The sequence below is a fragment of the Brachypodium distachyon genome, chromosome 3, assembly GCF_000005505.3.
Source record: "Brachypodium distachyon strain Bd21 chromosome 3, Brachypodium_distachyon_v3.0, whole genome shotgun sequence".
NCBI lineage: Eukaryota > Viridiplantae > Streptophyta > Magnoliopsida > Poales > Poaceae > Brachypodium > Brachypodium distachyon.
Window position 1 is genome coordinate 38,504,507 of NC_016133.3, and position 22,658 is coordinate 38,527,164.

General features: G+C 46.1%; 3 protein-coding genes across 4 annotated transcripts; 1 reads left to right on the forward strand and 2 right to left on the reverse strand.

Annotated features, from left to right (window-relative positions):
• Window positions 1–200: 200 nt before the first annotated feature.
• Window positions 201–3,912, reverse strand: LOC100832782 (uncharacterized protein At1g66480). The gene is made up of 2 exons (XM_003572169.4): window positions 2,863–3,912; window positions 201–645 (listed from the first exon to the last, which is right to left on the reverse strand). Exons 1-2 carry the CDS (start codon window positions 3,595–3,597, stop codon window positions 598–600), a joined length of 783 nt encoding a protein of 260 aa, XP_003572217.1. The 5' UTR covers window positions 3,598–3,912; the 3' UTR covers window positions 201–597.
• Window positions 3,913–7,990: 4,078 nt separating this feature from the next.
• On the forward strand, window positions 7,991–11,653 carry LOC100822881 (RAN GTPase-activating protein 2). Of its 2 annotated transcripts, none has more exons than XM_010236841.3 (2): window positions 7,991–8,308; window positions 9,483–11,653. In XM_010236841.3, the coding sequence occupies exon 2, from the start codon at window positions 9,515–9,517 to the stop codon at window positions 11,168–11,170; it is 1,656 nt and encodes a 551-aa protein (XP_010235143.1). In that variant the 5' UTR covers window positions 7,991–8,308; window positions 9,483–9,514; the 3' UTR covers window positions 11,171–11,653. The 2 variants fall into 2 exon arrangements, with proteins under 2 accessions (XP_010235143.1, XP_003574505.1); XM_003574457.4 differs by having other exon boundaries at window positions 9,486–11,653.
• Window positions 11,654–16,701: 5,048 nt separating this feature from the next.
• LOC100833091 (cytokinin hydroxylase) lies at window positions 16,702–18,814 on the reverse strand. Its single transcript, XM_003572170.4, has 3 exons — window positions 17,979–18,814; window positions 17,349–17,748; window positions 16,702–17,277 (listed from the first exon to the last, which is right to left on the reverse strand). The coding sequence occupies exons 1-3, from the start codon at window positions 18,731–18,733 to the stop codon at window positions 16,825–16,827; spliced, it is 1,608 nt and encodes a 535-aa protein (XP_003572218.1). The 5' UTR covers window positions 18,734–18,814; the 3' UTR covers window positions 16,702–16,824.
• Window positions 18,815–22,658: the final 3,844 nt, after the last annotated feature.

A 22,658-nucleotide genomic window follows, 5' to 3' on the forward strand; every position in this document is an offset into this window, starting at 1 on the left:
AGATAGAAACTGTTGGTTTGCCTCTAGGGCTTACCGGATTCGCCGACCCGCAGGCAGCCCAAGTCCCTCTCTGAAAAGAAAAGGAAAAAAGAGCGAAGCTTTCGACTACCATCTTGGAATTTTCGTTGGGTCCGCTCAAAAAAAGAAAAAGGAATTTTCGTTGGGCGAACAGGCTTCTGAGTTCCTCTGCGTTTCCCATCTTTTCTTTCAACATAAACATCTCTCTCATTACGCTTGGTCAGAAACTCAAAGATCCATATGAAAGCTACAACGTGAGCACGCGAGGAAACTGAAAAAGAGGACCAATATCAATATGTACACCACAATAAGCAGTCTGCGATCACATCATCATCAGTTCATCACACAAACACACCAACGATCCTGAGAGGTGATGCACCAAGCAGTTGGATGCCAGGGAGACAGGAAGCCATTTCCCGATTTCACACGCAGCTTCTCGTGTTCCCAGCCGAGACCATCGCAGGACGAAGAAGAGAATGCTTGCGTGCCTGTGGTGGTGTTCTTCACTTCAGAGACGACGAAACGGAGTATTACTGGAGGAAAGGCAGGGACCGGCAAAACTGCAATGATCTCCATGGATTAGAACCAGATGATCTCGTCCGGCACGGCCTCGAACCTCGCCCTCTTCTGAAAAATTCAGATAAAAAAAAAACAGTTCAGCACGATTCAGATCAGACCAAGTAAAGTTTCTCCCTCCCTCCCTCTCTCTCATTTGACACAGCGTTATGCAATTATCTCTTACATACATGATACAGTACAACATAGAGTCATAGACGGTGGAGAATCAAGAAAATGAACAGGAGAGGCCGGTGCGGTGCGGTTGCAATAGGAAAGCGTTTTCTGGTGTTTTGACTTTATAGATCTGCTTTATTGTATATGCCTATAGCTAGGCAGTTAGTGGTGGTACAAATGGAGGCATGGCTTTGTGGTCGCGCGGCAGCCTTTTTGATGCACGGTTTTGCTTGAAACAAAAGCTACCTTCCGATCGTGAGGCTATCTATGATTGTCCGGACGCACCAAACAATGCCACGCGGTTGATCTCGTTACAAAAGAGGATCACCACCGGCCGAGATATCCGGTTAACCGAATCAAATGATGCCCAAAAGGGTTTGTGACACAGATACGAACATGTGATGTGAGGATACTCTCATGCCCGCTAGAGGATTCATGCGTAAGAAACTGAAGAATTGATATTTAGATGGGATGGTGCTGGTTGACTTATCATTTATTTATGAGATTTTTCGTTTCTTTTTGCTTAGTTTGGTATATTGTTTGGTAGGTTTTCAGCGACATGATTAAGTTGAATCAGATTATTCAGAAACTTGTAGTAATATAAACGATGCAGAAAATCAACTCTTGAGAAGCACGAGAGAACCGATCCAAGATCTGTTCACGTTATACTAATACTTAGTCAACTGCACCATGAAAAATTAATTAGCAAACGCTTAAATTAGTTTATATACGTCGACGGGATGCTGTACCGGCTTTACGAACCGTATAAGCTAGCTTCGGAGTATCAGGCTATCAGCTAGTGCATCAAGTCCACGCTTGCAAATTAAAGCTACATTTAGAATTTGGCACGAGCCATGGCTAGCTAGATCGATCGATTATCGTGCGTAATTATATAGTGGTTAGCCTGGTTTAATGGCCACATTTCAGAATCTAACCACGAGCATGGGGATAGCAGTACGTACTGTCTATGACGTACAGTAGTTGCTTGTAATTCACCTTCTGAGAGTCTCCGAGCCTTAACTATCTAAATCAAACCAAGCTAATCTACATCGAACTTTTATAACTAGCCACTTAACCGGTGAAGAAGCTCGATCCATATGTATTCTATAGGAATCTTCTTTACTAATTTTTGAAAGGGTTTGACTGTTAGTACAGCTAAAAGAAGTTCGTCCCAGTACATCTAATAACAGAAAAGAAAAAGGAAAATTGATTTGGAAACGTAGCTAACAGTCAAACAGAGCCATGCAGGACATGGACAGGCAGCAGAGAAGGAGGCTTGATTATGTCACGAATTCTACGGTTCAGTCACACGGGCTTAATTCAGCCGGGCGGCCGGACAACACGGACGCCCCACCTGCCCAGACGACGGATCGACGAACTACTCGCTCACCTGCGCTTCAATGGCCATATATATCCTGCTGAAATGGACCCCTGTCGCTTTGTTCCGCTTAAATTTTGGAGGTTGGGGATCGATGAGACGACCAGCATTACGTACTCAACAATCGGACAACTATATACACAAGGCCTCATTATACTGGTAGTCCCACTGCAGTACAGCAGCAGCAGTAACCTGTCTACTTCACCACCTGCAATCCTGCATGGCCACACCAACCCAACTGCTCTAGGCTACTACCACCAATGCGTTTCCTCTTTAATTTCCTGCTCTGTTCTTTTCTTCTAACATCTGATTACTGTTAAGCTCGGAATGGAAAGCTACCGTCACTTGCAGGTTGCAGTCCACCAGCCCAACCATGCACGTGGAGGTGTGCTCGATTTCTCTGGCAAGTGGGGATAGTGGCGTGTCGTGGAGAAGTCAACGGATCGATTCGTTCATGGACATGGACAGGACAGGACAGGAGGGCACTTCCATCGATCTCATGGTGCTAATTGCGTTCCTGCTTGCCATGGCCACTAACTAGCACGATCGACAGTCTTTCTGTGAGGCTACCCCAAATGGAATTGCAGGTGTATGGGATGATGCATGGAGCATGGCATTCACGTACTGTCGAACAAACTTTGCGACCTGATTTGTGATTTGGCGGTACCGGAACAGAGCAATGAATTTGAATTAATGGCTTGCGGTTGCAGGGAGCGAAGGACAGGTTTTGTTACCTCTTTCTTGTTCCCCCCGTCAGCGGCGTGCTTCTTGCTCTTGTCGGACGAGGCCAGCGCCGGCAACGGCAACGGCAACGGCATCGGCATCGGCATCGGCATGGGCAGCGGCAGCAAGGGCGTGGCCGGCGCGGAGCGGTAGCAGTACTGGTCCCTGTCGACGCAGAGCCGCATGATCCTCTCGGCCGCCTCGTCCGCGTCCTTGCTCTCCTCCAGCAGCCTCGCCACCTCCGCCTTGGGCAGCCGCATCCTCAGCCGCACGGCCCCGTCCGCCGCGGCCTCCACGGACGCCGACAGCGGGGATGCCACGGCCGCGGCCACGTCAGACGCCGACCGGCGCCACATTGGGGATGCCACGGCCGCGGCAACGTCGGACGCCGACCGGCGCGAGGAGGACGACAGCATGAGCCGCTCGAGCCGCTCCCCGGCGCACGAGCCGGAGCCACCGAGGAGCGCGCCGGACCACGTCCGCTGCGGCGCGCGGGCGCGGGCGGCCAGGCGGGGCAGGGCGACGAGGAAGTAGAGCTTGCCGGGCTTGAGCGGCGCGTCGGCGTCGAGCGGCCGGGCGCGCACGCCGAGCCGCCTGACGTCCTCCGACTCCAGGAGCTGGTGGCCCGGGTGCTCGCGCAGCGCGGCGCACGCGGCCGCGGGCGGCCGGTACTTGTACGTCGTCCCGTCCACCGTCATCACACGCGCCGTCTTCCGCCGCTTCATCCCGCCCACGGCGTTGCCCATGATCGCTCGATTCGAGCGGGATCCCAAAGCTTAATTCTAGTTCACTCGCCTGGCACAGCAGAGCAGCCTTTTCCCTCCTAGAAGAGAAGCAGGTTCGCGCGTAGCTAGTGAGGACAGTCAGGCCACAGGAGGCGGCAGGAGGACATATAAAGGGCGCGGATCGGCGCATGTGAGGTGAAGCAAGTCAAATTGTATTGACAGAGTACTTAATTAGCTTACTCAGTCCCTTAATTTTAGTATAGTACAGTATCAGTTTGGGTGTTGGTGCTACACGTTGCGTGTGCAGACTATTTGCGCTCGCTCTGTTTCCCGCGAACAGTAGCTCGACTTGACAGGAGCAGCGTTTAACAATAAACCAAGATTCAGCGCCAGTGGTATGCTGAACGAGAGGGCCATCCGGCCATGCATGTGACATGGCCGGCCTTATCGGCCAAAGTGTTTTGACATGTCCCAGTTAAGTCCTGCTCGCTCTGTTTCCTTTTTTTTTTACTTATACACATTACTATTTTTAAGTTTTTAAAATACCTGTGCATTTAAAGTTCCAAACATAATTAATCATTTTAGTCTTACTTTTTTATGCTGACAATTTATATGAATTCGTTGGTATTGTGATACGATAGAAAGCTAAGCCATATCCCTTCTAGATGGCAAAGGTTTGCAACTTTGCAAGCTGGATATTTTTTATGAGTCGGCTAGCCACTAGCCACCGCAAAAAGGAAAAAGAAATCTACGAGTCAGCGACTAATTAACGATGATCAATTAAGCCAATAATAGCGTGTGTGATCTGCGTTATTAAGGTGTGCTAGAGAGAAGAGTTGACCAGATCAGATCGCTGTATGTTAAACAGCACACACTCTCTGTAATTACCCATGAATGCACATGTTTTGCTATCTTCTAGAACTCGATCAGGATATGGTCCGTAGACAAGTTGGCATGGTTATCGATCGATCTGATACAGCCCGCATATGCACAAATAATGCTATGGCATAGTTAATAATATTATCGACATCTCGACGTGTGATTCTATTTCTTGTATGGTTAATTACCCGTGATTACACAGGCAAACTTTTGTGTTGGTAGGTCTACATTTATGCACTTACCATTGTATCCATGTTTCCTTCTAAATTGCTAAAACGTAGACACCTTTTTAAAAGTTCCGGTCACTCGAAAAGTTTACGGTTCTCGTTTCATTGATATTTTCTTGTTATTTTTTAGTTTCTTACTTTGCTGTGTTCTTTTATAGAAGAATAACGTTTGGCCTCTGCATTGATTGATGCACACAACTAAAGTGTGTTTGCTTCTTAGTCTTGTTTTCTTTTTTTTCTTTTTTTTTGCCAAAAAATGTGCAACTGCTTGCATTGCACTTAAACGGCGGGCAAAAAACTTACTGACATAAGAAAAATCCAGTCAATTGTATTACTCTTTTTTGTACGATTGCAGTTTAATTAATAAGGGCACAAACAAAAGTGACTCCAACCTAAGAATTTTTCGGTCAGTATTGCCCTAAACTTTCCCTTTTCTTTCTGAGTGCCATTTCAGAAAAGAGATTCTTTTGAGGATCTTTATCCTTAAACATACTTTGTTATGATAAACAACATATATTTCTACCTCGGATCCCAATTAGTTGTCACAACTTTGATCGGATTTAATCTAGATACATGCATACGCATGTTCGTTCATTTCGAGTAAACAATACGACATTACTTTGATTCGGAAGAAATACTCCCTCCGTCTATTAAGTGACTCAAATTTGTCCAAATATGGATGTATCTATGCTTAAAAAAACGTCTAGATACATGGAATAGAAAAATCACTAAGTATGTGTCGGGGGGGTGACCCCGCGTAGGGTCATAGCGACACAACCCTAGCCGAGATGACGAAGACAAAGCCGACATAGCTACCTATGCCGGCATCGTAAAATTAAACTAACGCTAAGCCGACATCCCGGACGTATGCCGGCATGGTTATCTTGTCTTATGAGTTTGCAAGATAAGGACGAGCACTTTGATCTCGGCAATAGCCGAGATCTCTCAACGGTCTTATCCTGATCATGTGGTGCAAAGTAAAGCGGCGCCATCATCGTCTCAGAAAAGCAGTCAGCACCTGCGTACCGATTTCAGGTGACCACGCTAAAAAATCACCGAAAGAGAATCTATGACAGAAGCCGGCAGAGGATAGCTATACCCGTTACAGACTAGTAGGGAAAAATAAAGTTGTCTTGTTCCCTACGGTACTGCCTGGAGGGAACCAAGCCGCGTGCCTGACGGGTCCCAAGGAAGATGACGTTAGACTTGGCCCACATGTCAGTGTGACATGGGCGGCCTATAAATAAAACCTTACCCCTCTGTAAGAGGAGAGGACACTGAGGAGGAGAGCATTTAGGCATTTAGGGTTTTTCTCTTCTTCTTCTTTCTCAAGAATACATCTCAAAGAGCGCTATTGTAGAGCTTGCCTATCTCGGCTAATACAATAAAGTAGGAGTAGGAGTCTTATCTCGACTAGAGGGCTCCGAACCTAAGTAAATCTGTGTGTGCTTGTGTGTTTTGTGCGTGTTTTCCTTCGCGTCCTCCCTTCGGATCCTTTTTCGTCCATCGATCCCAAGTTAAGCCATCATATGACATCTGTCATGACACCAACACGACACAGTATGTGAGGGAGGGAGTGTTATTTATCGTCTTGCAGATTATTATTTGTCATGCATGGAATCGAGTCACTCAAGGTTATATCCTTGGGCCCCAGGCTGAATGGGCTACCCACTAGACAAGTCCCACTCCCACGGCCGACCCATTATTGGACAGTTGGATGGCCCACGCGCGCGTGCGTGCGTCCGTGCCTACGCCCCGCTGACGTAGAAGCGACAAGTAGCGATAGCCATCAGCTGAGCTGATCCAGGCAGATCAACGCTTTCAGCTTTGTCTGGTGACGAGGCATCTGTGAGAGGCACGTGGACGCACGGGTGGCCACTGGCACACAGGGCCGTCCGGCCGTGACTCGCGGGACCGTGAACTCATCCGTGATTGAAGGTGCCAAGCTTGAAGCAGCCACGTAGCTTCTCCTATTCTTGTCTCCATTAGCAATACGAGAACATTTTGGCTTAATTAACTAAGCGAGAGCTGTGTCGTGTGTGTGTACGTGTGGTTGGTTAATTAGGCTACTCAGAGTGCATCTTGGTAGTAACATAAATGCCAACTAGACATTGATGACATGTCATAGCAATAAAATGAAGAAAGATAGAGAGGTGGTAACTAGATATGTTACCGTAACATTATACAAATCAAGACAAAATAAGTGTACAAGACAATTAATGACACAATGCATGACACCACACATAAATTACTAACGTTGCTCCCTACTGTTACCAGCCTCAGAAGGAAGCCTCGTTTTTATGCTTTTGTGCTTTGGAGGCTAGCTCGGGGTCGTTATCCTGGAAACAGCGGCAGGTTTGTCAGGTTGCGTCGCGCAGAGAAGCCGGAGGAGGTCTGGTGGTTGCCTCTGCCACGGCAGCAAGCAGACAGGGGATATATTGGTTCGATGAGATCTCGCTAGGCACGGCACGTCCGTACGTCCGTTAATTGTTGCGCTGTTGGATCCGAGACCGGCCCGACCGACCGACCGACCGACCGGCGCACAATTTGGTCCGTGCACCTCAATAGATGCTTCTGCGTGCCATCTCGCAGCTCTGCATGCCAGAGTCAGCTTGTTCGTGCTAATCGAGTATAGCTGGGGGTGCTAGCTCTACATGCACATGCCCGGCCGGGTGGGAATTGAACCAAAGCCGCCGTGGGCACCAAAAGTTTAGCAGCTTCCCGATGTGTCCCGTGGTCGGGTAGAGCCGCAGAGGGCAAAATCGCGCGACGGCGACCCGAGAGCTGCTCGTTGGCCTCCTCCCGCAAATCGCGCGGCGCGAGGAACAGGCCCGATTATTGTTTTAGCTCGCGGCAAAGTGGGTGGGCTTAAAGCGGCGGTATGCGGGTTGGCTTAAAGCGGCGGTGCTCCCGCAGTTTGACTCCAAGGCCCAGAAGAGTAGTAGTAGCATTTTGGGCCGGCTCCACAATTTGGGCCGCCCGCAGATAGTCACCAAAACTCGAAAAGCAACCGTTTGGGCCTTAAAAAAAGCAACCGTTTGGGTTTCTCTTTTTTTTTTGCCAGGAAACGCAGAAACTCCGACATCGTGCGTTCGAATGGAGATCGTCCGTTCTCTGGTGCCGTCCAAGATTTCATTTCACGAAGTGGAGCAGATCTCAAGAGGCGCCACATGCTAGAGATTTAAATTTCGAAATCTGGATCCGCGTGAGGAAGCCGGCGCGCTCACAACTCCTCGATCCATTCCAATTGAACGGTTATAACCCCACCCGAGCACGCCCAGTCCGCAGATTCTCCAATCGGACGGCCACGGAGCAAGCAACCTGCCAAGGGCGGCTTGAACTGAAACCCTAGTCTAGACGAACCCTCCCCCCACTACAGAAACCCACGCTACGCCCGCAACTCCGCCGGCCGCCGCTCCTTCTCGTTCCACCCGCCCATCCCCTTTCCCCTCTGCTTCCGCCCTCGCGCGCGCCTCCTCCTCCTGCCATATTCCTTGCGAGCCCTCTCCTCCCTCTCCTTAGTGCTTCCTCCAGTCGACGTCTCCGGTGGAAGCCGACGTCTCCAGGCACTAGACGACGCCGCGGCTGTCGCCCTTAAGCAGACGGTGTCGCCGTCGCGATCCAAGGTAAGAAGCCGACATCTGATCCCTGTCTCGTGTTTGCCTGCAAATCCGTCCTGGTCTGGCTTAGATCGATGGGCTCCTGACATCGCTTCTCAGATCTGTGATTTTTGTTCTTCTGCGTTTTTTCTGTTTTCCTAATGCGCTGCCATGGAGCAAAGGGTTAGCGGTGAAAACTGGAAAATTACTATCCGGAGACGTAAGTTTTATCCCTTGCAAACTGGAGTTAGTTAGTTAATTCAACTGAAACGTTGTTGGGGTTGGAGATTGGACACGTTTGGTTTAGCTTAAGATTCGGATTTTTGCTGGACTATGATTTGAGATACGATGAAAGGTCTGAGACTCTGAGTTATGTTTGAGCCATTTAAATTGATATATTGTTAAATCGTTAATCTATCATTGTAAATAGAGAAGCTGAAGCAAATGCACTACTATGGGTGCTGATGGCCTGCAGTGATTTAAACCTTGATTGATCTAGATCTCAGGGTTTGTCCCTTTTTTTGAAACCCAAAAAGAGAGCTGTTGATTTCACTGATTACAAGGAGAGTCTCAGTTGGGTGGTTGGCTAAGGCGTCCAAAGCGAAGCACCTTGGTTGGGTGGTCTGGTCGCTGGTGTGGTGGTGTGGGGCTGGTGGGCGCATGTCTGGGGAGTGCGGGCGCACGCCTGGGGAGGCGGTGCAGGGGGACGGAGAGCCATCTTGTTCCAGGCTGCTCCTCAGGGTTTATCTAATAGTAGCTTATCGTGGACTGAGCTCAGAAGTAATATATGCCAATGAGACGGCAGTTGTGCTCTAGTTTTAGCTAGTCAAGCATTATAATAGGAACCCTTGATGATAGCATAACATCATGGCACATAATTCTTTGTGTTGGGTTGAACTCTCCCACTGTTCTGCTGTGTTGAATTAAATTATTTGTTTCCTGAATGAGATTTTTGGATTCTAAACTAACCATTTGAGCAAATTGCTTTTGTTTTCTACAAATTGGTGACATTGTTACAGTACATTAGTTTGTTTTGTCCAACTTGGTGTTTAGTTGTGTCTTTGTTGGTATAATGTTTGGTACCTCAGGGAAAGGCTCTCAAATTGTTCCATTAATTTCATTGTTGACTCACATATTATATTATTGGCTCTTGCCTCATCTTCTGCAATTAGAATCATGCCAGTGCTCCCTGATTTATCAGCAGGGTTGTTGTGTGAAGTGCCACATCACCACATGGATTCAATAGCTCAAGATTTCCAGCCCCGGACATTCTCCATCAAACTATGGCCACCAAGTGAAAGCACTCGTTTGATGCTAGTGGAGAGGATGACCAAGAACCTGTCCAATGAGTCAATCTTTTCTCGCAAGTATGGCCTTCTGGGCAAAGAAGAGGCCCACGAGAATGCTAAAAGGATTGAAGATATGTGCTTTGCTTCTGCAGATGAGCATTTCAAGAAGGAGCCTGATGGTGATGGGAGTTCTGCAGTCCAGCTATATGCAAAAGAAACTAGTAAGCTGATGCTGGATGTCCTGAAAAGAGGCCCAAAGACAACCGTGGAACCAGAAGCACCTGTTATTGATACACCTCCTGAGCCTGCTGATACTGTGTTTGATATATCAGGTGGCAAACGTGCCTTTATTGAAGCAGAAGAAGCAAAGGAGCTACTGAGTCCCCTAACAAAACCAGGAAACTCATACAAAAGGATCTGCTTCAGCAACAGGAGCTTTGGTATTGGTGCTGCCAATGTTGCTGGGCCAATTCTTGAATCTATAAAGACGCAGCTCACGGAGGTAGATATCTCAGATTTTGTTGCTGGAAGGCCTGAGGATGAAGCTCTTGATGTGATGCGCATATTCTCCAGAGCATTAGAGGGATCCGTACTGAGATACCTGAATATCTCTGATAATGCTTTAGGCGAGAAGGGTGTCAGGGCATTCAAAGAGCTCCTGGAATCACAGGGCAACCTGGAAGAACTATATGTGATGAATGATGGTATATCAGAGGAAGCTGCAAAAGCTCTATCTGAGCTTATTCCTTCGACTGAGAAGCTGAAGGTTCTTCACTTCCACAACAATATGACTGGAGATGAAGGAGCAATGTCAATTGCTGAGATGGTTAAGCGTTCCCCAAATCTGGAGAGTTTTAGGTGCTCAGCGACAAGGATAGGTTCTGATGGCGGGGTGGCATTGGCTGAGGCGCTAGGGACCTGTACTCATCTGAAGAAACTTGACATCAGGGATAACTTATTCGGTGTTGAGGCTGGGGTAGCTCTCAGCAAAACGCTTCCAAAGCTTCATGATCTCGTTGAGCTGTACCTCAGTGACCTCAATCTTGAGAACGAGGGTACAGTAGCAATTGTGAATGTCCTCAAGCTGTCAGCACCTCAGTTGGAGATCCTTGAAATGGCCGGAAATGAAATAACGGCTGAAGCAACCCAAGATATAGCAGCATGCCTGAAAGCAATGCAATCCCTCAAGAAGCTGACCCTGGCTGAGAATGAACTGAAGGATGCTGGTGCAGTGGTCATTGCTCAATCATTGGAGGGAGGCCACGCAGATCTGAAGGAGCTTGATGTGAGCACAAATATGTTCCAGAGGGCTGGAGCTCGGTGCTTTGCTCAAGCAATCACAAACAAACCAGGTTTTATGCAGCTGAATATCAATGGGAATTTCATATCTGATGAAGGGATTGATGAGGTCAAGGCAATTCTGAAGGGCGGTAAGAACTCGCTGGAAGTGCTTGGCCCATTGGATGAAAATGAACCTGATGGGGAGCAGGAATATGATGATGAGGAAGAGGATGGGAGTGATGGCGATGGTCAGGTTGAGAATGGGGAGGATGGTCTGGACACGAAGCTGCAGCATCTGAAGGTGGAGCAGGATGACTAGTCACATTCAGATGGACTAGCTCCCATCTTTTGCACCAACTAGCATAAAAAATCTTTACCACCCAGGTCAAACTTCCCCTATAAACTGAACTCACCGTGGCTCCATTCTTCTAAAATGAATCAAGCAGCCTGGTGATTTATCTGTAGTCCTCTGTAACCTTGGATGTTCTGTCATGTTTTATCAACATCTTGGTTATCTGGTCAAGGCCATGTGAAGCTGGACCCATAAAATCTGTGGCATGTCTTTGCTGTGCTATCTTTGAAACTTATGATGCGATATCTTCCAGATCTGTGATAAGGCTGAGAGGCCAAATATACAATTCATGTAGCAATTGGTGACTTGGGTAATGTACCGTAGTCTATTTGAAATTTAACTTGTTCAATGTTGTGTTTAGTGTTCAGTAATGAGGCAAGGCTGTGGGCAACTGTACTTTCTTATGCTTTGCTTGGAATTCCTGCCACTCATTGAGCTTTCGTGGGAGCATATTCTCTCTCTAATGGTAGCCAGTTATTTCTTTTCCCATTTTCTGAAGTAACGCTAATAAATGCACTGTCAAATCAGAGCATGATGTTTGTGTTGATTCTGCACAATGCCCATCATCTGTACAGATCAGAGCATGATGTTCGTGTTGATTCTGCCCAATGCCCATCATCTGAACAGATCATAACTGACATGCAAAGGAATTGTACTTAGTGAACTAGATGCGACTCCACCTTAAGAAACGATGGAACAACTAAACTTCCCTTTGCGTCCTGTCCCTGAACTTAATGATAAACAAAGTGCTCTGATCCTGAATGCTTTATGATTAAAATTGCATTTTGAGAGACTAACGTAGCTCATTCAGATCATACATAGTAATTGCACACAAGTCCAAGAGCAAGATTCTGACGTATCAAAGAAAAGAGAGCAAGATTCTGACACAACAATCCCAGTGGGACTGCATTCCCCAGGATTATTCTTGAAGTTTCCTTGTGATCATACATAGTGGGCTGCGTATCCCGATCTCTCGGTGCCGCCTGCCGTGAACCTCCTGAGGGTAAAAGGGTGCATGCCCATGTGTATGCTGTATAAAAATGCAGATGTCTAAGCAAAAAATGTGGTGTCACTACCGTGACAGTGAGGGATATGACGCTTAAGAAAATTTGGTTATTTTATACTTTCATATCATGCCTAGTTGTAGGTTGTCGACATGGTGTTCTGATGGACTATACATCTACTTCTAGTCACATTGAACTACGTATGCTTATACTAGGTGTTATATTATGAATCAGTGTCATGGATATCCATGCATACAAGTTTCTGACCTGACGCCATAATCCTGATTCTTTGTAGAGCTTTGTTGAGTATTCATGTCTTTTCCTTTGATGATCTATGCTAGGTGAGGCAAAAATGGTCCATGAAGAAGTTTGCGTCTATTACAGCTTAGTTCATGCCAGGCTGATCTCTGTTAGGACGATTTGCAATCTGTCAGGTATATATGCAATCAAATAGCCATGTTTCCATTTGATCAAGGACTTCACAGGATACATGTGGGATGTTTCTGGTCCTTACATTTACATTTATAGCCTCTGTTTGATAGAGCAGCCATGCTAGATGTTCTTGGTTCTTCAGATTAGTTCGATCCCTAATTGCATGTTTCAATTCTTCCCCTTCTGGTCGTAGGCTGTAGCTTGATTTAGATTGCCAGGTAAATTCAGAAAATAATGTATCTAATTCATTTTATATTGCTTCGAAATTTAGCCTAGCCAACATCATGTACTGGCGGAAGATATTTGGATGACGCAGTGGTTACCTCATGCAGGTTTCAGGGTTATCAAATGCACATGTAAGCACTGAAATACTCATTCAAGCCATTCTGTTGTTATCAAGTCACTCGGGGATTCCATTGCTGATGCCAAAAACAAGAAGGTACTCTGTTTATCACTCCCTCTGAACCATAACAAGTGTCTTGGGTTTAGCACAAAGTTAGTATAACTTTGTACTAGATCCAAGACACTAATTATGGATCGGAGAGAGTAATAGTCTCACTATCCTTGCTAACATTCGCTATGTGTACAATTTTTGGAGTACATTTACTATGTGGATTGAACCTGTGTTTTCTTGAAAAATTCCTTGCTAGGGCATTTGATATTTACATCAGGTTCATTACTTGCTTGATGTAAGTAAAAATGAAGCCATTTCGGATGGGTGAGTTGATTAATAGTAAGCATGGAGTGAGAAGACAGATCAAACACCGAGTGCACTCTGCTGAAAGAGAATACTTTAGCTTTAGAGACGCAAGCCAACCTCAACACATCATGTTTCATGCACTGAATAAAGTGAAAGCACGACCATGCCAAAACCAGTATTTTAGACGACTGCCAAAGACATAAGAATGATGACATGACCATAGTTATTCTGTTGCAGAATACAAAGTAGTATTTGGCTGCCATTTCTTGAAGCTGTAGAGAGTACTCACTCCGATCCATAAAAAGTGTCGCCCACTTAGTACAATTTTTTTTTTTGAGGAACCACCTAGTACAAAATTTGCACTAACTTAGTACAAAATGGGTGACACTTTTTATGAATCGGAAGGAGCAGTAGATTTCGTTTTAAAATAGGCAATTGATGTTAACTTGTTGTAGTCAGTAACTCAGTACTCAATAGTCGGATTGGGCTGTAGTAGGTCGAGCAAATTCATTTTGTGCCATGGCAAGTGAGTCTTTGCATATTTGCCATCCTCGTGTCCTTGGGGTGACATAACAAATTTCTCCAAAAGAATCCCCTCCCTCCAAAAAGACCCACCATTTTGCTGGTCTAGGAGCCACTTCGGTCCATCCTGGGCTAACTTGATGCGACCAGTATTCTACCTACAATTACTATTCATTTTGATCAGTTATCAACTCCTTTAGTTTCTGAAGAACTGAAAAGTATCCAGGAGTTTTCTGAATACTTCTCTGGAAGAAAACTGAATAAAGCATGATTTATCTGCCCCATTTTCCTTAGAACTGTGAACACTGATTTTCAGAGGTAAAATGTATTACTATAAGTATTATAATGGCCGATCCACAGATAATTATGGAAGTTGGATACTGATTCTTGTGCTGTGACATGATGCAGAATGATCTGTTACCCTCTCTTGACTCTTGAGCTGGTCACAAAGATGATGGATTGATGGGGGATGCAGAACTTCTTGAAGAAATCAAAGCCCAAGTGGCCAATCGTTTGGTTCTGGCACGATAAACATTCTCACTAAAGCTGAGGAGCTCAAAGAAATGCTGAATCATGCAAAATAAAAATGACGAAGCTGCAGTCTGCAGATGCAAGAGCCGTACGTCCTGTCCGATTGGAGGCTCCACCGGCCGGCGGCCGGCCGCCAAACCTTTCTGCATGCGCTTAATTAATTAAAGTTTGCTCGAGTGTTTTCATTGATCTGAAGCTCACGCGTGTTGTAGGCGATGCTTTAGTTCCCTTGATCGCTCCAATGGAAAACGCGCCGTACGAATATTTCGTGCCTAATTACAGGATTCGTTCATCTTTAATTTGTTTTATCTACTACTAGAAGGGATCGGCATGGTTATCTACCGAGCCGTCCATCCACTTTACCTTTCCGCAGAAAATGACTTGTTAAAAGAACTATTATATGTGTGATACTGTGATTCGATCTGGTTGGCCGGGTCGTCATGCTGATCCTTAACGCGCGAATCGTCCTTGTCAAGCTAGATCTTAATATTAATTGTTCTTCGAGTTTTTCTTTTGTTGAGATGATTGTTCTTCAAGGTTAGGCATACATTCTCCTGCAGTTTTTGGTCAAAAAAAAGTTTAGGCATACATGCGTCCTAAATATCAGAAGCTTCAAACACTAGATCAAGTACTTCCCTCACAAAAAAACAACAACTGGAGTAGATAAATACTTCAAACATTATCCCGAATTTAGTAAAAAATTCTTTCATATGTGCTAATTGAAGAAGGAACGGGGTTATCTATTCGGCAAGGCTATTACCGAGGAAGAAAATGCATTTGGAACAGCGTCGAAATGTGGTTGAAAACTGCCGATGGATACCATATGGACTAGGTTTCTGCATTATTTCTCAAGGCCGTGTTTTGCATAATCCCGTTTGTCTCACCCGATCCGCAGCATAATTCAATAATCGCAAACCGAGCCTAACATCTATCGGTGGAATTAGTTGTACCTTTATGTACAACTAATTTAACACCTGTGGCTGCCATGATCTGTCATGTCCAGCAGATTTTAAAAATCGCCTAGCAAACTTGTAGTTTATCACTAGGGGATATTAATGTAGATTTATTTTTATTTTCTTTAGATTAGTTTGGAAATTCATAGGTATTATTAGAACACGAACATGAGGGAGGCTCTTTTGGGCTCTTTCTAGGCATGCCATACACATTTCTGAAGAAGAATGACGACAAAAACCTTTTGGCGATTATAAGATGCCAAATCTAACAAGGATCTGCCTTAATTCGTAAAATCACAAGACACGGCTTTTTGTTCCCAAGCCAAATCATGGGCGTCACTTCACGACCGGAAGAACTCATTTGTGGACGCAGAGGATCCTAGGGGTGACGTCACGTAGATGATCTTTGTGTTTCTTCCATCAAAACATGACCAAAGTGGTAGGAATAGGATCATATTCACAGAGACATGCAATCCGTTGATGGATTCTACATGCCGCGTGAGCCCGAGCCCAGGCACATGGCTAAACGGGGAGGGGCTTCTTTTCTCATCGCAATGGAAGCTTCAAATTGGCAGACCAAAAAGATAGGACGTCCAAAAAGATATGTGTGACCACAAGATCGATATCTCTTGCCATTCTGCGACATGACAGGAGCGGGATGAATAGGAGAAGGAGAAATGTGGGAGAAATGGAATGCAGATCGACGCGACCCTGAAATCGTACAAAAAAACCACTCGTTAAGAACTCGGCCCAACGAATCTATTGCTGCTTCTGATCCTAAATTCTTGTCGCTGTTTTAGTTCAAACAACGGCAAGAACTAAGGATTAGAGGAAGCAGATAAAAACACACCAGGCAAGTGGTCCGCGTTAATTTGGACACACGTGGGACCGGAGGATTGGCACCTGGTCTAATAAAAGCACTGTGTCGGGCGTGGGCATCGACCATCGGCCAGAGAAGAAAGATCGGGCGATCAGAAATCGTGAGATGTCCAAAAAGGTACGTAGGCATTTTCCTAGCAATTATAGAAAAAAAAAACGGTTTTGTTATTTCTTCGGCGACCGAGAAATAACTATTTCTAAGTCGATAATAATAACATTTTGATTCAATAATTGAGATTCGTGTAAGATTAATGTAAGATCCGGTGGATAATAAAATCTTCATTTGATGGTTATGATTGTCGACTGAGAAATTCTTAGTCGACTGAGAAATAGGCACTCCCACACGCTCAGAAACATTTGTGGTATAATTTTCAACACATTTGCCAGAGACAAAAACTGGTATCGGCAAAATTTCATGTCATCCAAACATCAGGTTCCCCGTACATGTCAGTCAGACCATCCCATATGCACCCCGAGTCGCAGCACAAAATTCTTCCCTATTCATCATCAAGCACAACGAAAGAAGAAGAAGAAGAAAACACCCCAAAATCGCAAAGAACCAAGATTTTGTCCAACACGCATTGTCCCAAACCCCACATCCTACGAGCGCTGCGGCAGCGGCAGGAGGCGCACGGGCACGCCGTGGCGCGGGCGGAGCGTGAGCACGTTGACGGGCGCGTGGCGGTACTCGTCGGAGATGCCGAACCGGAAGCCGGCGAGCATCGTGGCCAGCACGACCTTGGCCTCCACCATGGCGTACGCCTGCCCCACGCAGTTGCGCGGCCCCGCCGCGAACGGCAGGAACCTCCCGCCCCCCGGCCTTGAGCCCCCGCCGGACGCGGCGAACCTGTCCGGCCTGAACTCGTGCGCGTCGGCGCCCCACACGGCCTCGTCGTGGTGGATCGCCAGCACCGGGATCCACACCGACGCTCCCTTGGGCACCCTCAGCCCCCCGCTCTCCCTGTCCCCCAGCGTGATATCCTCGAACGCCATCCTCGGCAGCAGCGTCGCCGGCGGGTACAACCTCAGCGTCTCGTTTATCACCATCTGCAGCTGCAACCCATGGAACAATTAATCCATGGTCAATTAATCCATGTATAAGTGGGCTGGGCTTAATTACTTACGACGGTGAGCTTGGGGAGGTGGTCGGCGGTGGGCGGGCCGCCGCCGCAGACATGGGCCACCTCGGCGCGGGCCTTGTCCTGCCACTCGGGGTGGGTGGAGAGCAGCATGATGGCCCAGGTGAGGAGGAGAGCCGAGGTCTCGTGGCCCGCGAAGAAGAAGGTCTTGCACTCGTCGATCATCGTCTGCGCGTCGTAGTACCCGCCGGCCGCGTTCTCGTTCTTCTTCTTCTCCGTCTCGGCCAGGAGCATCCCGAGGAGCCCCCGGCCGCCGCACGCCGCGTCCGACGGCGCCCGGCCCTCGTCCGCGATCTCGCGGCTGCGCTGGATTGATTCTTTCAATACCTGCTCCAGCTCCCCGTTCAGCCGCTTTATCTGCCTCCTGTACTTGCTCGGAAAATACCTGCAAAATCGCCGGTAAACATATTGTATTTTAAGACCAAGAGGAAATTCTCTGTGACTGGTCCAGAAAAAAAATTCATCGCCTTTTTTTATCAGGAAGGCTTTTTTTGCGAACATTCCAATAACGGCATGTCTACTATCACTTGTTTTTATCGACTTCATTCATTCATGTTTTGTCTCTACTCTGTGCGCAGAGCAAAACAGAGCAGAGAGCAGAGTTGAAGAACTCACTGGCTGCCGGGGACCCAGAGGTAGCGGCTAGCTTTAGCAGTGAGCCGCTGCAGCTCCTCAATGAGGACGAATATCCGCTTGCCGGTCTCATAGCTGGTGCCGAACTCGGTGCGCGCGATGACATCCCCGGCGAGCCTGGCCATGTGAGCTCCAATCTCCACCTCGTAATCCCCGGCCTCCCTGAGCGCCCTCACCGCCTTCCTCGCGCACTCCGCCATGTGGCCCACCCTTCCCCTCAGCCGGTCCGCCATGAACGCCGGGGCCACCACGTGCCGCTGCCGCGACCACACGGCGCCGTTGGCCATGAGCAGCCCGCCGCCGATGAAATGCTTGGCGCCCTGCCGCTGCATCCACGACTTGCCCGTGACCCGGGCGTGCTTGGGGGAAAGCAGCTCGCGGACCATGGCGGCGTCCGTGACGCACACCCGGGGCTCGCTGCCGTAGAAGTAGACGAAGGGCTTGCCGAAGGTCTTGGACCAGAGGAGGTAGTGCGGGAGGAGCCGGCCCACGATGTCGTGGCTCAGGGAGCCCATGTCGTGGGCCGTGGACTCGGCGACCAGGGCCGAGACCTCGCGAAGGTTCCCGACGAGGGGCCGCGGGGTCGGGCCCTGGACGCCTTGGCTGGCGAGGATCCGCCGGATCCTCGCCGGGGATAGGTAGTAGCAGGAGATGGTCACCCATGCCGCCTTGGCTAGGAACAGCAAGAGCGGCAATGCGGCGAGAACTGCTATGGCTAAGGTCACCGGTGAGGCCATTTTGGACTGGTGCTTGGGACTTGGCCTTGTTCCTTTTCTTTGTGTGCAAGTGCAGTGGCAGCTTGTATCACTAGGCTGAATGCGTGTATATATAAGACAGTGTGGAGGGGTCACATCCTAGTGACTAAGAGTATTTCATAAAACACCTTGTTCTTTTAAATGTTTTCTTCCCGGCAAAATTGTAAATCCTTATTTTGGAAGGAAAAAAAAAACATAGGTAAGTACCCTCTTCCGCAATGCGCCTACTTAGAGGCGGTCTATTAGCTGGGCGAAGCTAATTGGCGGAGCTCCGCCTACTTGCGTTTCGGCGGATGATTTCCGACAGGTGCCGTCCCGCGCGCGTCCCCGTTTCACGTCTGCGTTCCTCTTTTCCCTTTTTTTCCTCCTCGTCCCACCGCCCGCCCACGCTCGAACTCGTTCCGCTCTCTGCCTGGTACCGCTCTACACCTTTGCCAGACAGTAGCCCAATGACTACTGGGCTTATTTGAGCCTTTTCCTCTTTTCTCTTTTTTTTGCTTCTTCTGTAGTACAGAAATGTGATATTGATGGGCTTTATTTACTTTTCTTTTCTCTTTCTGGGAGAGTGGTTTTCAGGGAATTAAAATGGGTGGAGAATACCACTTCCAATCGAAAATACTAGACGCTTTCAAATCATATCGGTGAGATTTTAAAAATCCTATATCAAACTTCTTATGTCTTTCGTGACATATATTCAAAATTTAAAGGACTAATGTTTTTACAAACTTTTAAAATCCGAACATAGAACTTCTAATTTTTAGTTCTATAAGAAGATTGTGTCAAGGAATCTTGAATCTCATATCGAAAAAGAATTACAATCCTCCTCCAAGGGTACTTAAAAATTTGTCTGATACGATCTTCTTATATAAATGAAGATACTTTAACAATTTACTGGAAGCACAAAACCTAAAAAGCTCATATAAAAATCTAAAAGCTCATACCAGAGAATAATTAAATTTTATATAAATGGAAAAAAATAAGTCCATCTAAGGAATTGAAATCTTGTGTTAAAATCGCATCTCAAATTAATTAAAACCTCATCGAAGAAGATGAAAATTAAAACCTCATTGAAAATTAAGTAAAAATCATCTAGAAAAACAAAAACAAAAAAGTTCAACCTTGAAAATTTGGAAGTGAAAGCTCTTCTATATAAAATTGAAAGCTTATCACTAGGAAGATTGAAAGCTCTCGTCAAAACAATTTAAATCTCATTTCAAAATAATATAATTCTACCCTCAAGATAATTGGAAGCTCATCTCTAAGAAACTAAAACTCAAGAAAATTAAAAGTTCGGCTTAGACTTATTCAAAAGCTCATCTCAGAGGAATTGAAACCTTATTTGAGAAGAATTCAAAGCTCCGAAAGAAAATGAAAGCTCTTCTCAAAGGAAATGAAAGATCTTTTGAATAAACTGAAAGCTTATGCCAATAAAATTGAAAGTTTATCTTAATGGAGATTGAAAGCTGATGTCAAAACAAATATAAATCTAATTTAAAAAGAATACAATTCTCATAAAAATAAAAATCTTGTCTCAAGATGATGGGAAGCACATCTAAGAGAAAGTGGACACTAATATCAAGATATTGAAAGTTCGGCTCAAAGTAATTCAAAAGCTCATCTCAAAGGAATTGAAACCTTATTTATAAACAATTCAAAGCTCATTTCAAAGAAAGTGAAAGCTCTTCTCATAGCAAATGATAGCTATTTTCCAGAAAATTGAAAGCTTATCAGCAAGAAGAATGAAAGCTCTCGTCAAAATAATATAATTACAAAATAAAATAAATTCTCAACAAATAAAACGATGGGAAGCAATTTAAGAGAAATTGGAAGCTAATCCCAAGAAATTTAAAGTTCGGTTCAAAGTAATTCAAAAGCTCATCTCAGAGGAATTGAAACCTTATTTGTAAAAAATTCAGAGCTCATTTCAAAAAAAGTGAAAGATATTCCCAAAGTAAATGACAGCTCTTCTCAAGAAAAACTGAAAGCATATCACAAGGAAGATTGAATGCTCCTCTCAAAACAGTTTGAATCTCATTTAAAAAATAATATAATCCTCATACAAAAATAAAAATCTGTCTCAAGACAATTGGAAGCTCATCTCTACGAAACTCAAAGCTAATCTCAAAGAAATTAAAAGCTCTTCTTATAATCATAAAATGTTCCAACAAAATAAGCCATTGTTGCACAAAATCAGAAAATGTTCTTTATAGAAAGAAACTTGGATAAACACAAGGTGACGATGAAGGTAGATTCTGAGGGAACAAAAGTTTATAATTCAGATTTGAATAACACATTATCATACATGTCATGTGTATGAAAACACCAAATAGTCCCTAGTGATATATTCTCACCGGCAACAGATGCCCCAGCAAACCTTAGATGCACCATCTTGTGTCCCAACACTCTATTTTGCTGCAAAAAAATGATTATGCACACCTTTACCACTAGTGTCTCTATATGTGGATATATTATTTTTCTCTCATCAAGAAATCACATATAAGCATTAGCACATTGCATTGTACATGCCTTTTGGACCAACTTAGGAATATGCACGCATGATCATCGAACATGACCTAGTAGTTTAGCAGATAGATCTTGCCATCATAGCGAAGAACAAATTTTTTTAATTTCTTTTGTCAACTTGTTGCAGCAGAGCACATACAAGTCAGACAGATGAATCAACCACACACAAATTAAGTAGCTAGAAAATAAGTAGAGTGAACAACAACGACGCTGATCGGTCCAAAGTACATCAATAAGGATAGCTACCTCCGTTGCCCACACACAATGGGATTAGAAAACAATATATGGGTAGTTAGAACTAGATGATTCAGTTCATGAATGATTCTCATGGATTTGTTCACCGTCACTTTTATCTGAACCAGCAGAAGGTAGAACAACACATTGATTAAATGAACAAAGGCAGAGCTTAATTAGCAACACACGATTGATGATGTAAACACATCTTTTCTATAAATAATTCACATCAAAGCAGCATAAGTATATCTAGCTAGTAGGAATCCCCTAGTAGCGCAAGAGCCAAATCACATCAACTAAATAAAATTAATAGGGGAAAGGAGCAGCATGGAGATGAAATACACCTCTGCTCTGTCCATAAACAAACTTAAAGCCGCTGGCTTCCCCAAGGCAGTAAGCATAGAAGCGGCCGGCAGCACGGCTTTCCGGCAAGGCGGCTCCGCACATGAGCGCAGCCTGCTGCATGACACCAGGCCACACGGCCATCCCCGTCCAGCGTGATGGCATCAGCCAACCCTGTGGCGCATGGCGCAACAAACATGAAGGATTTGAAAGAGAAAGGGAAGGGAATGGATCTGGCACTGGTAGAGCTTGCCTGCCGTCGAAGTGCAGAGAAAGAGGAAGTACAAACCGGTAGCAGTTCAGCCCACTAGATCCTCCTCTGCAAGCCCCTATTTCTCTTGAGGTTGCTGCTCGGAGCACGGCGCCATGGACGGGGTGGCACACCAGCAAGAGGGAGAAGGCAGACGGGAAGGGCATTAGTGGAGCTGGAGCACGCATCGACGAAACCCCAAACGACCTACATCTACCCTCGCTAACCCACCTGCCTGCATCGCCATCAGAAGGGTAAGGACGGCCGGGAAGTTAGGCGGCGGCCGACTTGGGGGCAGAATATGGAGGGGATTAGGAGTAGAAGCGATGGTCAAAGTAGGCGCAATTGGGTGGCTGCGCATGGCAACATCGGTGGTGGCTTGCTGGTTGTATCCTTTGGAGAAGAAGGGGAAAAGGAAAGGGGAATCCATCTGCCCCACGCCGGCGACTCGCCGACGAGGATTTGCAAGAGCACGCGAAAGATTCAAGGATGGAGAAGGACGGGGGAGTCGAGAAGACGGAAAGGACGAGGATGACCGTTTTTTTTTAATAAAAAAAG

Coding starts and splice junctions, on each gene's coding strand:
- LOC100832782 (XM_003572169.4), bottom strand. CDS start 3,597: ATGGGCAACGCCGTGGGCGGGATGAAGCGGCGGAAGACGGCGCGTGTG. Junction 646..2,862: donor ACGGGGGGAACAAGAAAGAG/GTAACAAAACCT, acceptor TGAATTTTTCAG/AAGAGGGCGAGGTTCGAGGC.
- LOC100822881 (XM_010236841.3), top strand. CDS start 9,515: ATGGATTCAATAGCTCAAGATTTCCAGCCCCGGACATTCTCCATCAAA.
- LOC100833091 (XM_003572170.4), bottom strand. CDS start 18,733: ATGGCCTCACCGGTGACCTTAGCCATAGCAGTTCTCGCCGCATTGCCG. Junction 17,749..17,978: donor CTCTGGGTCCCCGGCAGCCA/GTGAGTTCTTCA, acceptor GCGATTTTGCAG/GTATTTTCCGAGCAAGTACA. Junction 17,278..17,348: donor ACCTCCCCAAGCTCACCGTC/GTAAGTAATTAA, acceptor CATGGGTTGCAG/CTGCAGATGGTGATAAACGA.